This window comes from Natrix helvetica, assembly GCF_964273705.1.
Source record: "Natrix helvetica genome assembly, chromosome: 11".
In the NCBI taxonomy this organism is placed as follows: Eukaryota; Metazoa; Chordata; class Lepidosauria; order Squamata; family Natricidae; genus Natrix; species Natrix helvetica.
In genome coordinates this window covers 10,584,030-10,597,157 of record NC_138562.1, presented here as the reverse complement: position 1 = coordinate 10,597,157, position 13,128 = coordinate 10,584,030, and the positions used below count along the sequence as shown (strand labels likewise).

At 39.5% G+C, this 13,128-nt stretch overlaps 1 protein-coding gene across 2 annotated transcripts in view; it reads left to right on the top strand.

The window, feature by feature from the left end:
• The window catches only part of RPS6KA6 (ribosomal protein S6 kinase A6), a 62,184-nt gene that overhangs the window by 30,443 nt on the left and 18,613 nt on the right, over positions 1 to 13,128 (top strand). For both annotated transcript variants that reach the window (XM_081964097.1, XM_081964096.1), the window contains 5 exons: positions 1,444 to 1,523; positions 4,648 to 4,754; positions 5,353 to 5,390; positions 9,425 to 9,567; positions 10,827 to 10,897. In XM_081964097.1, coding sequence (XP_081820223.1) covers positions 1,444 to 1,523; positions 4,648 to 4,754; positions 5,353 to 5,390; positions 9,425 to 9,567; positions 10,827 to 10,897 — 439 coding nt within the window. The remainder of the gene's footprint in view (positions 1 to 1,443; positions 1,524 to 4,647; positions 4,755 to 5,352; positions 5,391 to 9,424; positions 9,568 to 10,826; positions 10,898 to 13,128) is intronic.

Here is a 13,128-nt window from a genome sequence, read left to right as displayed (position 1 = left end):
AGAGTGCGCTCCTGTTAATTGTCCCACCTTCTGCTAACCTAGCAGTTCAAAAGGACGTAAAAAATGCAAGTAGAAAAATAGCAGCCACCTTTGGTGGGAAGGTAACAGCGTTCCGTGCGCCTTTGGCATTTATTCATGCCAGCCACATGACCACGGAGACATCCTCGGACAGCGCTGGCCCTTCGGCTTTGAAACGGAGATGAGCACTGCCCCCTAGAGTCAGGAATGACTAGCACATATGTGCAAGGGGACCCTTTACCTTTACCTTATGTCTTATGTTCAGTGACCATTTGGCTTTCCATTGGGAATCAATGTTAAAAGTTGTTAACTTCCTGGATTTGAGTCTTCTGGCTGATAAATGAAGAAGGTACTAAAAAATGCTATTTCCCAGGATAATGCTATTAAATACTAACACAAGGATTTCGAGTTTTGCCTAAATGTGGATATCAGTTGAGTATTTGGGCCAAATGTTTATAGAATTCCTCCTGATTGATTCATGTTGCCTTGAATAGTTAAAAGTTTAGAGCCCTCGAAAAGTGTGATTAGAATAGAATAGAATATTGGAATGAAGAATAGAATAGAATATTGGAATGAAGAATAGAATAGAATAGAATATTGGAATATAGAATAGAATAGAATATTGGAATATAGAATAGAACAGAATAGAATAGAATAGAATAGAATAGGATATTGGAATGAAGAATATAATAGAATAGAATATTGGAATGAAGAATAGAATAGAATATTGGAATGAAGAATAGAATAGAACAAAATAGAATAGAGCAGAATATAATAGAATAGAATATTGGAATGAAGAATAGAATAGAACAGAACAGAAAAGAATAAATAGAATATTGGAATGAAGAATAGAATAGAACAGAAAGAAAAGAATAGAATAAAATAGAATATTGGAATGAAGAATAGAATAGAATAAAACAGAACAGAATAGAATATAATTCTTTATTGGCCAAGTGTGATTGGACACACAAGGAATTTGTCTTTGGTGCATATGCTCCATTATACATAAAAGTGTGCATAAAAGAAAAGATACATTAATCAAGAATCATAAGGCACAATACTTAATGATAGTCACACAGTACAAATAAGCAATCAGGAAACAACCGATATCAATATAAATTGTAAGGATACAAGCAACAAAGGTACAGTCCTGCAGTCATAAGTGGGAGGAGATGGGTGATAGAAACAACGAGAAGACTAAGAGTAATAGTAATGCAGCCTTAGTGAATGGTTTGACAGTGGCGAGGGAATTATTTGTTTAGCAGAGTGATGGCATTCAGGGAAAAAAAAACTGTTCTTGTGTCTAGTTGTCTTGGTGTGCAGTGCTCTATAGGGTATATTAGGGCACATTGTTTAGTGTTTTATCTATGCTCCATATCTGTTGTTCCACAAAACTGATTCATATTTTATGGCTGCTCTTTCCAGCCTTCCAGACTGAAGGAAAGCTATATTTAATATTGGATTTTCTCAGGGGAGGAGACGTGTTCACAAGATTATCCAAAGAGGTATGTATTTATGGACCTTTTAAAACATAGCGTGAAGTGTCAGCCTTATACTAAGTTTTTATCTTTGCCTTTTCTTCCAAGAGCTCCGCTTTCTCTTTTTTATATTTTCAATATCCATGAGGGAGGGACATGGTGGTGCGATGGCCTAAGATATTTCTCTCTCTGGGCACAATGAGAACAAAACTCCGCATTGGTGACAGGAAGGCATCCGGCCATTAAAACACTCAGCTCCATTGCCCAGACTCCACCCCAAAAGGGATTATGGGGTCATTAAAAGGAGATGATGATGATAATGTGAGAGGGACATTAGGCTCAGAGGAGATGACTAACTCAAATCCACTTATTCTATATCTTAGTTTCAAATCAGGGCAGTATTTTTTCCTTGCCTAAATCTGTCTCTATGTCACTATTCAGAAGAAACTGGATCAACTTGCCATTAATACCTCTTAACCTAATCTCCCTCCAAATTGTTAGGGCAAATTACGATCGTGAAGTTAAGAGGGTAGAATGCTGTTTTTGGCTTTCTGGAGGAAAGGCAGGATTGAATAAATAGTTGCCTCCTACACTGTTATGACTACATAAAAATCATCTTACTCTCTGCTTTTAGAAATGTTGCTTTTTTTCTCACTCAGAAGAAAGGTTGCGGTGTAAAAACACAACGAGCTCAAATATATTAATAAATAAAGCATTTCTATGTAAGGAAGTAGGATTTTTTTTTTCTCCAGGACTCAGAAATGTCTTAGAAGGGATGCTAAAAGAAGAGATGCTTCAAAGCACACAGGAGTGCAAAGCCCATATCATCTGGGTGCTTTAATAGAATAGAATAGAATTCTTTATTAGCCAAGTGTGATTGGACACACAAGGAATTTGTCTTTGGTGCATATGCTCCAGAGTGGGTTGCTGCCGGCCTTACTGGCAGTTAGGGGCGCACGCAATTTTGTGCGCGTGCTATATGCGCGCTCCACACGCATGCACATTTGCCCAGAAGTGCAATAAAAATTGCTCTGCGCATGCGCAAAAGCAGAAAACAAGATGGCAGCTCCTATGGCGCCACTGAGAGAACCAGTTCGGGGGCGTGGCAGGCCTGGGTTGATGCCAGTTCCAGCGATCCAAGCCGCCAAAATACATTCTCCAAGAATAAAAAGATACAACACTTAGTGATAGTCAAGGTTACTAATAAGTTATCGAATCCTACTAGTAAACAAATGAAACAATATAAATTGAAAGATACAAGCAACATGGTTATAGTCATAAGTGGGAAGAGATAGATACTAGGAAGGAAGAGAAGAATAATAGTAATGCAGTTTTAGTAAATTATTTGACAGTGATGTGGGAATTGTTTAGCAGAGTGATGGCATTTGGGAAAAAACTGTCCTTGTGTCTAGTTGTTCCGGTATGCAATGCCCTATAGTGTCATTTTGAAGGCAGAAGTTGAAACAATTTTTGTCCAGGGCGTGAGGGGTGCGTAGATATTTTCACAGCCTCCTTTTTGACTCGTACAGTGTCCAGGTCCTCAAAGGAAGGCAGATTGGTAGCAATTGTTTTTTCTGCAGTTCTGATTCTCCTCTGAAGTCTGTGTCTGTCTTGTTGGGTTGCAGAGCCAAACCAAACAGTTATGGAGGTGCAGATGACAGACTCAATAATTCCTCTGTAGAACTGAGTCATAAACAAGTGTTGGACTCAATGTTTTGGGTGCTGCAACCATGTTCAGATCATTTCAGAGTTTTGTGTTTAATGGTTACATCTCACTTTTAATTTCTATAATCTTGGAGATCTTTTCATCATATGGGATTATTTGAGATAATTAAATAATCTTGTTCATTTGGATATTTTTTTTCATTCAGAGGAATTAGGTATTCTGTGGACACATGTCCTTCCAGAAGTCAACCATTCCACTTCCCTTCTAATCACTCATTTGTCATTGATGAACTGCCTCAAAAGGCATGCTCTGAATATTTATTCTTGGAGGACTAATAGGATCAATGCCTGTGGAGATTTTCAGTCATCCAGGTCATGGTTGTCCCAAAGTGCTTTTTCAAAGGGCAATTGGCATTTGTTTTTCCTTTGTTTTGCTTTGTCTTCAAGGAAAAACAAAAGTCCAGTTGCCTTTTTGCGAAACATTGGAAGGGCAAGGAAATCCCCACAGAAGAAAAGAGAATAACAAAAGTTTTAGAACGTGCAGAAATGAATAAACTAACATTTGAAATTAAAGAAAGGGAAGACACTGGATATTTTGAGGGATCTCTTTTGTCAATGGTTAAATAAGAGAATCAGGAGTTAGAACTTCTAAAATTACAAGAGAAAGAATAATTTTATTATTAGGGTTGATTACTGTAACTTATTAATGTTGATTAGCATTAACAATTAATATGAGGGAAAAACACTGCTATTGTGAGATTGCTATTTAAGGGTACTATTATTATTACTATGATGAATATTACTTAAAAGAATTGTAACCAGACAACACACTTGTCTATATGGATTTCGAACATGTTGCTTTTTCTATTCATATTAATAAAAAATTTACAAAGAAAAAGCACCTTTGGCATAATAGGATTATTGTTTGTCCTTTTTGAACCTGCATATGTACACTTTCACCCTGTGGGTCATCCAAGATTACAAACAACACGCAGTACGGACTAGTCCCATGATGGTGAAACTATGGCACGCATACCAGAGGTGACACGCAGAGTACTTTCTGCGTGCACCCGTGCTCTTGCCAGTTGTTCTTCTGGTTTCCGGCAACCAGCTGGTCTTGGTGGGTGCTGGTACACCAGAAAATGGCCTGAGAATGTCCCAAAAATGGACTGAAAAAGAACCTGAAGATGGCCTGAAAAACGGCCTGAAAATGGCCCAAAAATGGCCTGGAAGTTTCCAGAGTGCTAGAAATCCAAAGACCAGCTGGATGGCCTGCGCATGCGCACCGGCTAGCTGTTTTTCAGGTTTCCGGCACTCTGGCGCATGGTCACGCATTCCAGTTTGGTCACTCCTTGCCGAAAAGGTTCGCCATCCCTGGACTAGTGAATTTGCATCGTAGATCTTTAAACTTTGTAGGATTTGCTAACTTCTTTGATGTACAGAAATTTAACCAGAGCGGAATGTAAATCTATATAGTTCTTATTAGGTTATGTTTACAGAGGAAGATGTGAAATTCTACCTCGCAGAACTGGCTCTAGCTTTGGATCACCTCCACAGCTTGGGAATTGTATACCGGGATTTGAAGCCAGAAAAGTAAAGTAAAATGTATTTTATCCACTATTACGGTACTCTTATTTAAACCCTTTGTATTTGCCATAAAATAAATGTGGAATCACTGCTTATACAGGTAGTCCTTGACGTACGGCTTACAACTGAACCACTTCTTGGTTGCGAAGTGAATTTTGCCCCATTTTACGACCTTTCTGGCCACTGTTGTTAAGTGAATCACTGCAGTTGTTAAATTAGCAATACCGTTATTAAGCAAAACTGGCTTCCCCATTGACTTTGCTTGTCAAAAAGTTGCAAAAGGGGATCACGTGACCTTGAGACACAGCAGTGGTCATAAGTATGAGTCAGTTGCCAATTGTCTGAATTTTGATCCCACAACTATGGGGATGCCACAGTGGTTGTAAGTGTGAGTCACTTTTTTCAGTGCTGTTGTAACTTGGAACAGTCACTAAAGGAACTGTTGTAAGTCAAAGACTACCTCTACTCTTTTTTTATTTCAAAATATGTTTTCAGAAAATTCTTAATTAATTAAATGTAAATACTATAGCATTCTAATTTGCTCAACTGTCTTATTAAAATATTCTTGTTATGTGCATTGGTGAATGTGAATTTTAATTTTCAGCATTTTGCTTGATGAAGCAGGACATATCAAGTTAACAGGTAGGTGGAACTTATTAGTATAGTTTTATTTAAAATATAAATATAAATTATATATATAGTTACCTCAATAGACTCAATTGATTAAAACAGAAGGTATTTTGAACTGAGTCAAGTTGTTGCTGGTTAAATTCCTCCATCGTGTCCTCCTTTATCCCTTCAAATTATTTTTTAACTTCGTTGAACAAATGCTACATTCCTAAAAGAATCGGTTTAATTTTAGGCTGGCTGTCATCTCTTCTTCAGTCCTCCTCCAGTGTCTACTCCAGCTGGTGGAGAATCTGCAAGATATGGTCAAAAAAAGTAAAGAGAAGCCATGATGCTTCAATCAAAGTTTCACCCATCTTTATTATTTATTGATTCATTAAGAAAACTTATATGGCTTCCCAACTCACCCATGGTGACACCAGTTGACTAATAGAAATAAAACCCATATTATAAAACCCAATAAACTCTCACTTCCCTGGTGACAGCAATCAAGCAACCCACTTGGTGGGCACGATATTACCCAGAACCACTGTCTTCAGGGCCTTTCAAAAGAGTTTTCAAGGTGGGAACCAAATATCTCCATGGGGATGATGTTCAATTGGGAGGAAGCTACCATGGAGAAGATCCTTCTTCTTGGTTCCACTTGGTGGACCTTTTTCAAGGAGAGGGAGTGTCTCAACACTGATGGGTTGGGTAAATACAACTTGGAAAAGATGATCCTTCAAATAACCTGGACAACAGGTGGAGCATCAATCACAGTGGCTGTCCTCTTGATTTCTTTGACTACATCCTGTGATTACATCTGCCAGCTGGCTGTTGTACTCTCATCTATCATAGCAGATGAGTAACATCAAAGTATAATGCCTAGTAATAGAACTGTACAGCATGTACAAAAACAGCCTTGCAGATGTATAATCGTTCCCTGCAAAGCTAGCATTTTCAACATATAATGAAGCAGAAGAGTGCTCATTTTTACAAAGCATTAAGCAAAGATGATTAGGGGACTGGAGGCTAAAACATATGAAGAACGGTTGCTGGAACTGGGTATTTCTAGTTTGATGAAAAGTGGGACTAGGGGTGACATGATAGCAGTGTTCCGATATCTCAGGGGTTACCACAAAGAAGAAGGGGTCAAGCTATTCTCCAAAGCACTTGAGGACAGGAGAATAAGCATTGGGTAGAAACTAATCAAGGAGAGAAGCAACTTAAAACTAAGGAGAAATTTCCTGACAGTGAGAACAATTAATCAGTGGAACAACTTGCCTCCAGAAGTTGTGAATGCTCCAACACTGGAAGCTTTTAAGGTGATATTGGACAACCATTTGTCTGAAGTGGTGTAGGGTTTCTAGCACTTGGTTAATCACTTGCTTCTCAATGTTTGATTGTGCTAGTGACCAAGTTTCAAATAATACTCCAAACATTGGTTGAAATTAACAGGATGCAAGTTAAAACATTACAGCTCTCTTAGCTTCTTGCGCTTTCTCTCTATATATGTTTATTTCTTGAATTGATATAGCTGCCCTTCTCACGCCTGAGAATCTGGCCGATGTGCACAATGAAAAACGCAAAGCTAAATAACCAACCTTGTTTAAACACAACCATTGAAAACGAGTTAAAAGTAGTTTCACTCAGCCTTTTGGCCGAGACCAAGTGTGCAGTTGTACAGTTGTGTATGTTGTACTTTCAGAGACAGCCATGTGGATTTCTTACCCATTTTCAGCCTCTCGGGAAGATGTAAATTTTCTTGTGTTTTTGATTCTCGTGGTCATGCTGTTTAGCATATCTGGTGTGCTTCACCAGAAGCCGTTCCTTCCATTTGGATCTGTCAAAAAGTAATAATTGCTTATTTATAATGTTTCCTAGACACCAACTGTTAGGGCGACTAATATGTATGTACAATAAAAGCAAAACAAATTCTCCAGTAAGATAATAAAGCAACTAATCAAAACAAGTGTTGCAACAACAAGACACTCTAAATAGATCGCAGAAATGCAATTAATTTAAAAACCCGACACTGGCTTTTAGCCTATTGAAGAAATACTGATGCTCATTATTCTAATTTGGTGCTTAACTGCAGGTAGCTGAGACTACATTTTACAGCTGAATGTTGACTCAAAATGACACCTGTGAACTAAGCATGCCTCGGAGAAAAGCTGTGTTAGCTAGCTTGCTGTACTAAAGGCTGAAAATATTAAAATAGGGTGAACAGAAATCAGTGTACAAGCTCAGTGTGGACTCTGCCTTTTTTGGGGAGGAAAATGTATATATTCAATACTGTGTTTCCCTGAAAATAAGACTTACTTTCTTTTGACCCCCAAAATAAACACTTGGACTTATTTTCGGGGAGGTCTTATTATTTTTGAGGTGCGGGAGGCGGCGAGCGTGGTCACCTCATGGCTGCTGCTGTGTTGCAATATTTTCGGAGAGGGCTTATTTTCGGGGGAAGGCTAATTTTAGAGCATGCACTCAAAAGCCCGATTGGACTTATTATCTGGAGAGGTCTTATTTTCGGGGAAACAGGGTACATTTGTGAGATGATGCAAAGAAGGACTTGTGTTGAGTTGAAATTCTCCACTCGGAGAAAGATAGACAAATTTGAAAACTTTAGCTTGGTTTTTGTACCGCTGCAAAAATCTCTCACTTGGACACTGGTGGAAGCCATGCAGAGATCAAAGCAGTGTTTCTCAACCTTGGCAACTCTTCAGATAGATGGACTTGATTTCCCAGAATTCCCCAGCCAGCCCTGTCCACAAATCTTAAAGCTATCCAGGTTGAGAAACACTGGGTCAAAGCCTTGGACTGATGAAGCTTTCCAGAAACTGGGCTAAGGTTTAAGTCCAAACCGATTCTCCCCTTCAAACGTTTCATTGACCGCAATGGTGAGACATATTGCTTTTACATCTAAAACAAGTCCATATCTTTACAGGTGATGCACAGTCATAATTGACATTATCTATAATATATTCTTCAAACCAATCATAAAGTTGTAACATCAATGGATCATGAATTCATGTACGGTAACTAGGAAGGGAGAGGAAAGATAGTACTAGAACTTCGCTGTGTCATTATGCAGCTTGTGGGTATTTAGGTAGGCTTGCATGGGGCCATTTTAATTGTTTTATTTACTTCCAGTGTTGGGGCATTCACAACTTCTGGAGGCAAGCTGTTCCACTGATTAAAAGTGAGAACAATTAATCAGTGGAACAGCTTGCCTCCAGAAGTTGTGAATGCCCCAACACTGGAAGTCTTTAAGAAGATGTTGGATAGCTATTTGTCTGAAATGGTATAGGGTTTCCTGCCTAGGCAGGGGGTTGGACTAGAAGACCTCCAAGGTCCCTTCCAACTCTACTATTGTATTGTATTGTATTGTATTGTATTTAGTAATTAATTTAAGAGTTCATTGATGGTCGTGTGGGGTATCAGTCTACTAAAATTTAGACCAGGGGTCAGCAACCAGTAGTTCTGGAGCTGCATGTGGCTCTTTCATCCCTCTGCTGTGGCTCCGTGTCAGCTCCACAATGGATAGAGCTTTCAGTTAGGACAGGTAGAGGAAAAAGGACACTGCGCTAGGAGGGGATTTTATAGTAGGGGAACCAGACTTCTGTTCAGCGGAGGAAAAAGAATGCCATGCTAGGAGGAGACTCTAGGGTGGGGGAATTGAACTTCCGGTTGGCTCCAGTATTGAATGGGGGGGGGGGCTTCCAGTTAGGACCTTTGTGGCTCTTTGAGTGTTTAAGGTTGCAATGTTGCAAGCTCGGCTTCTTATGTCCTGCATGCAACATTACTACGCAAATACAAAAGGGCTGGAGTTTCTACCATGACACATGACTGATAAGAGATCAAGAAGAGATCGTGAGCTTCCATCACCGCTTCTCATTGGGTAGGGTTGAGGAAAGTAGACCTGTCATGATAGCTGGAGGGCCACCGTTGACTCATCTCTAGGTCACATTACTTCCCCCTAAAGAACTTACATGCTAAATCTTCACTTTCTATGACTGATGTCTGCTCAGTGTTTCTTTACTTGGTATGTCTTTGTGATGCTGTTTTAGACTTCGGCTTAAGCAAAGAATCGGTTGATCAAGAGAAGAAAGCATATTCTTTCTGCGGTACTGTAGAATACATGGCCCCTGAAGTTGTGAACAGGCGGGGCCACAACCAAAGTGCTGATTGGTGGTCGTTTGGTGTCCTCATGGTACTGTGCATTAATGGCTCGGTTTTGTGTTGCATGTCATAAGCATTTGAGACTCACAATGCATGAATGATAGAAGGGAATATTTGCATTTCGCAGGGTTGAACTGTGGAGTCTTTCGTGCTCTCTGAGCTTGGTTGTTTCCTTACAGATATTTCATTACCCTACTAGATAACATCATCAATAACCGCACACACGGATGATGGTGTCTAGTTTGGTGATGAAACATCTCCAAGAAAACCACTAAGCTCAGAGAGCACCAAGGACCACACAAATTGATGTATTATTATTGTAATAATATGGTAGTCACGATTGATGTTTTTGGGGTTGTGGCTTAAATATATTCATTTGTTTGGGGTTTTATTGTCATGAATGTTTTGTTTATTTTATTTTTATTTTATTTTATACTCTTAGCATGAGGTTTTTTTGTTATACTTTATTTTATAAGATGCCAAGAGTCAGAATTATTCGGTGATATACAAATTTAATGAGATGTAATAAACTATAATTAATATTTATATTTCTGCTGCTAAGCTTACATCATGATGGAAAGTGTGTTATTTCAGTTGAACTGAACGCACTTTATGTTACTTTTTTGAGCCAAATAGCTGAGAAAGGAACACTTAAACCAGAATTGGATGTTGAAAAGCATATTGCATAATCCTATGGTAAATGTGATTGTAATGAAGTGTTTGTAGTTGTCATTAACTCTTTAAACAAAGTTATAAATGTATTTTCAGCCACCACAGTTTTTCTGACTATTTAAGTATCTTAAATTAACCACATCTGTATTAGTGCAAAGTCTTTAGAACGTGTTTAATGTTATCAAAATTGTTCAACAGCCTCCTCTTTTATGTATTTAGTATTTAACTATGTTTGTATTTTTATGTATTTATGTGTTTTAATCTGACTGTACACCGCCCCAAGTCCCTTTTGGGAGAGGGGGCGGTATAAAAGTCTAAAATAAAGTAAAGTAAAGTAACATTTTGTTTAATAATTGTGAAGGCAGACTAATTTACACTAACAGAATAACACACTTTCTGTCATGATGTAAGCTTAGCAGCAGAAAATTGTGAATTGTTAAATTCATAATAGATAATATATTCATTAATACATTAATAATAAGTTACACATTATACATTATAATACGTTATAATACATTATAATAATAAGCAAGCTTTTCTTACATCTCAATTCTAGAAGCTTAAGTCTTGTTTGTTAGTTTGTTTTCTAAATGTTTTTGGTCTTTTCTTCTTTTTCAGTTTGAAATGCTCACTGGTACTTTACCTTTCCAAGGTAAAGACCGAAATGAAACTATGAATATGATACTCAAGTAAGTACTCTCCTGTTCTGCTCCATTGTTAAGTATTTGCAAGTTAACAAAAATGGCACATGCTATTGATACAATAAAATGATTATCAGGTGGGATAGTTGCCCCTGCCCAAAATATTTCATTATCCAAGCTCCATTTGATAAATGGACAAAAGTGTGTGGTTTTGAGATATGATATTTTTATTTCAGGTTTTCAGGTCTTAATTAGCTTCAGAGTATTTATCAAATCAAAATAAAACTTCTGTTATAGCCTTCTAAGAGTGGCTCAGTGGCTAAGACGCTGAGCTTGTTGATCAGAAGGTTGGCAGTTCACCGGTTCGAATCCCTAGTGCCGTGTAGTGGAGTGAGCTCCTGTTACTTGTCCCAGCTTCTGCCAAAAGCCCATAAAACATGCAGGTAGAAAAATAGGAACCACTTTTGGTGGGAAGGTAACAGCGTTCCGTGTGCCTTCGGCATTGAGTCATGCCAGCCACGTGACCAGGGAGACCTCTAGCGCTGGCTCTTCGGCTTTGAAACGGAGATGAGCACCACCCCCTAGAGTCGGGAACGACTAGCACATATGTGCGAGGGGAACCTTTACCTTTACCTATAGCCTTCTGGTCAGGGAGCCTTACCATAAATATGTGTGTAAAGGTATTTATCCATTTTTAAAATGGGTGAGGCAAAAATATAAACATTTGGCTTAATCCTTAGGACAGCAGTTCCCAAACTTGCAGCCTGGCAACCTGGCTAGGTGGTGGTGGGAACCGAGTTGTGCGAGTGGTGGGCTGGAGCATATGTGCATGTCTGCCGGCCCACCACTAGTATGAGCGCAGCCGTACGTCACCCTGCCACTTGTGTGAGTTGAGCTGTGTTCAGTGTGTGTGGGCTGACCCTCCTCTCAAAGGGCCCAGTTCTGAATAGGCCACAGCCTGGTAGTAGGCTGCAGCCTGAGGTTTGGGGACCCCTGTCTTAGGATAACTATTCTGACCCCCCCCCCCTTCTCTGCCTGTGAATAAACCAGAACACAGGCTTGGCTGTTTGCCCCTGTTTAATTATTGAGATAACGAATCCTTTGGCTGAGGGCCCAGACAACTCACGTTCAATAGAGCAACCCAGATAGTCCAAACGAGCAGACACGGCTAGAATACATAGATTTTCTTAACTACTAATTTGAACTGTTGTTTCCTGCAAATGTCCCTTCCCAATGCCTCACCTATAATCTCTCTTGGGAGGGGCCAATCCACAACCAGCTGTGCTTAATCATCTTCTGTGAGTCTCCTACGGAGTTGCTGCTTCCGTTTCTCAGCCCTTCTCAATCTAGCATCAGGGACAAACTGCCTTTGATCCTCCCCACTGCTCCATGCCTCAGGCGCCTCCTGGTGGCCCACCAGCCTCTCTGTCCCTGCTCTGAGTCTGAACCCTGCACAGGGTCCTCCACATCATCCAGGGCAGACTCATGGTTCCTCGCTATCCGAGTCCATCAGCAGCTCAACGGGTCCTGCTGGGCCACAACAGATAACACTGTCAAAGAAAGAATTAGTAATAAAGTTTTCCTGCTCATGTTGCAGGAAATTGGTTGAGGAATGACTGGTGTCCTTTGTGTAAAACAGTCAGTAACACTGCAGCCCATGAACAAGATATAAATGCTATAAATTGATATTAACATCGGTGCCAATTTGGTCACCAGAGTCAAGATGAAGACAATGCGAGGCAACTTGGTGTAGTGATTCAAGGCACCAGGCTAGAAATGGGAGTCTGTGAATTCTAGTTTTTCTTAGGCGTGAAGTCAGCTGAGTGACATTGGGTGGGCCAGACACCCACTCTTAGCTTTAGGAAGAAGGCAGTGCTAAAGGATTTCTGAAATCTTGCCAAACAAATTGCAGGGGCCTAACACAAGCAGTCAATGATTTGAAGACACACACACACACACACACACACACAGAGTTTATGTGGCTTTTATGCAATTTATAGAACTTAATAAACATTTTAAAAGATTTTAAAACCGATGTTTAGGACATGCGTATTAGCTCTTTGAGCATTTAAAATGAATCTTATATCAGTTTCCTGTTTTTTGGAATCTGATCATAAAAGATTGGAGGATTGTTTTCAAGACAAGGTGCATACACAACCTTGACTTTCCAGCTGTGTGAGACCTTTGAGGGCTTGGGTTCTGCAAAGGGATGCTTGATCTGATGGGAGATATTAAAGTGCTTGGCAGGAAAATGGAATCCCTGGCTTTCCAGATGTTGA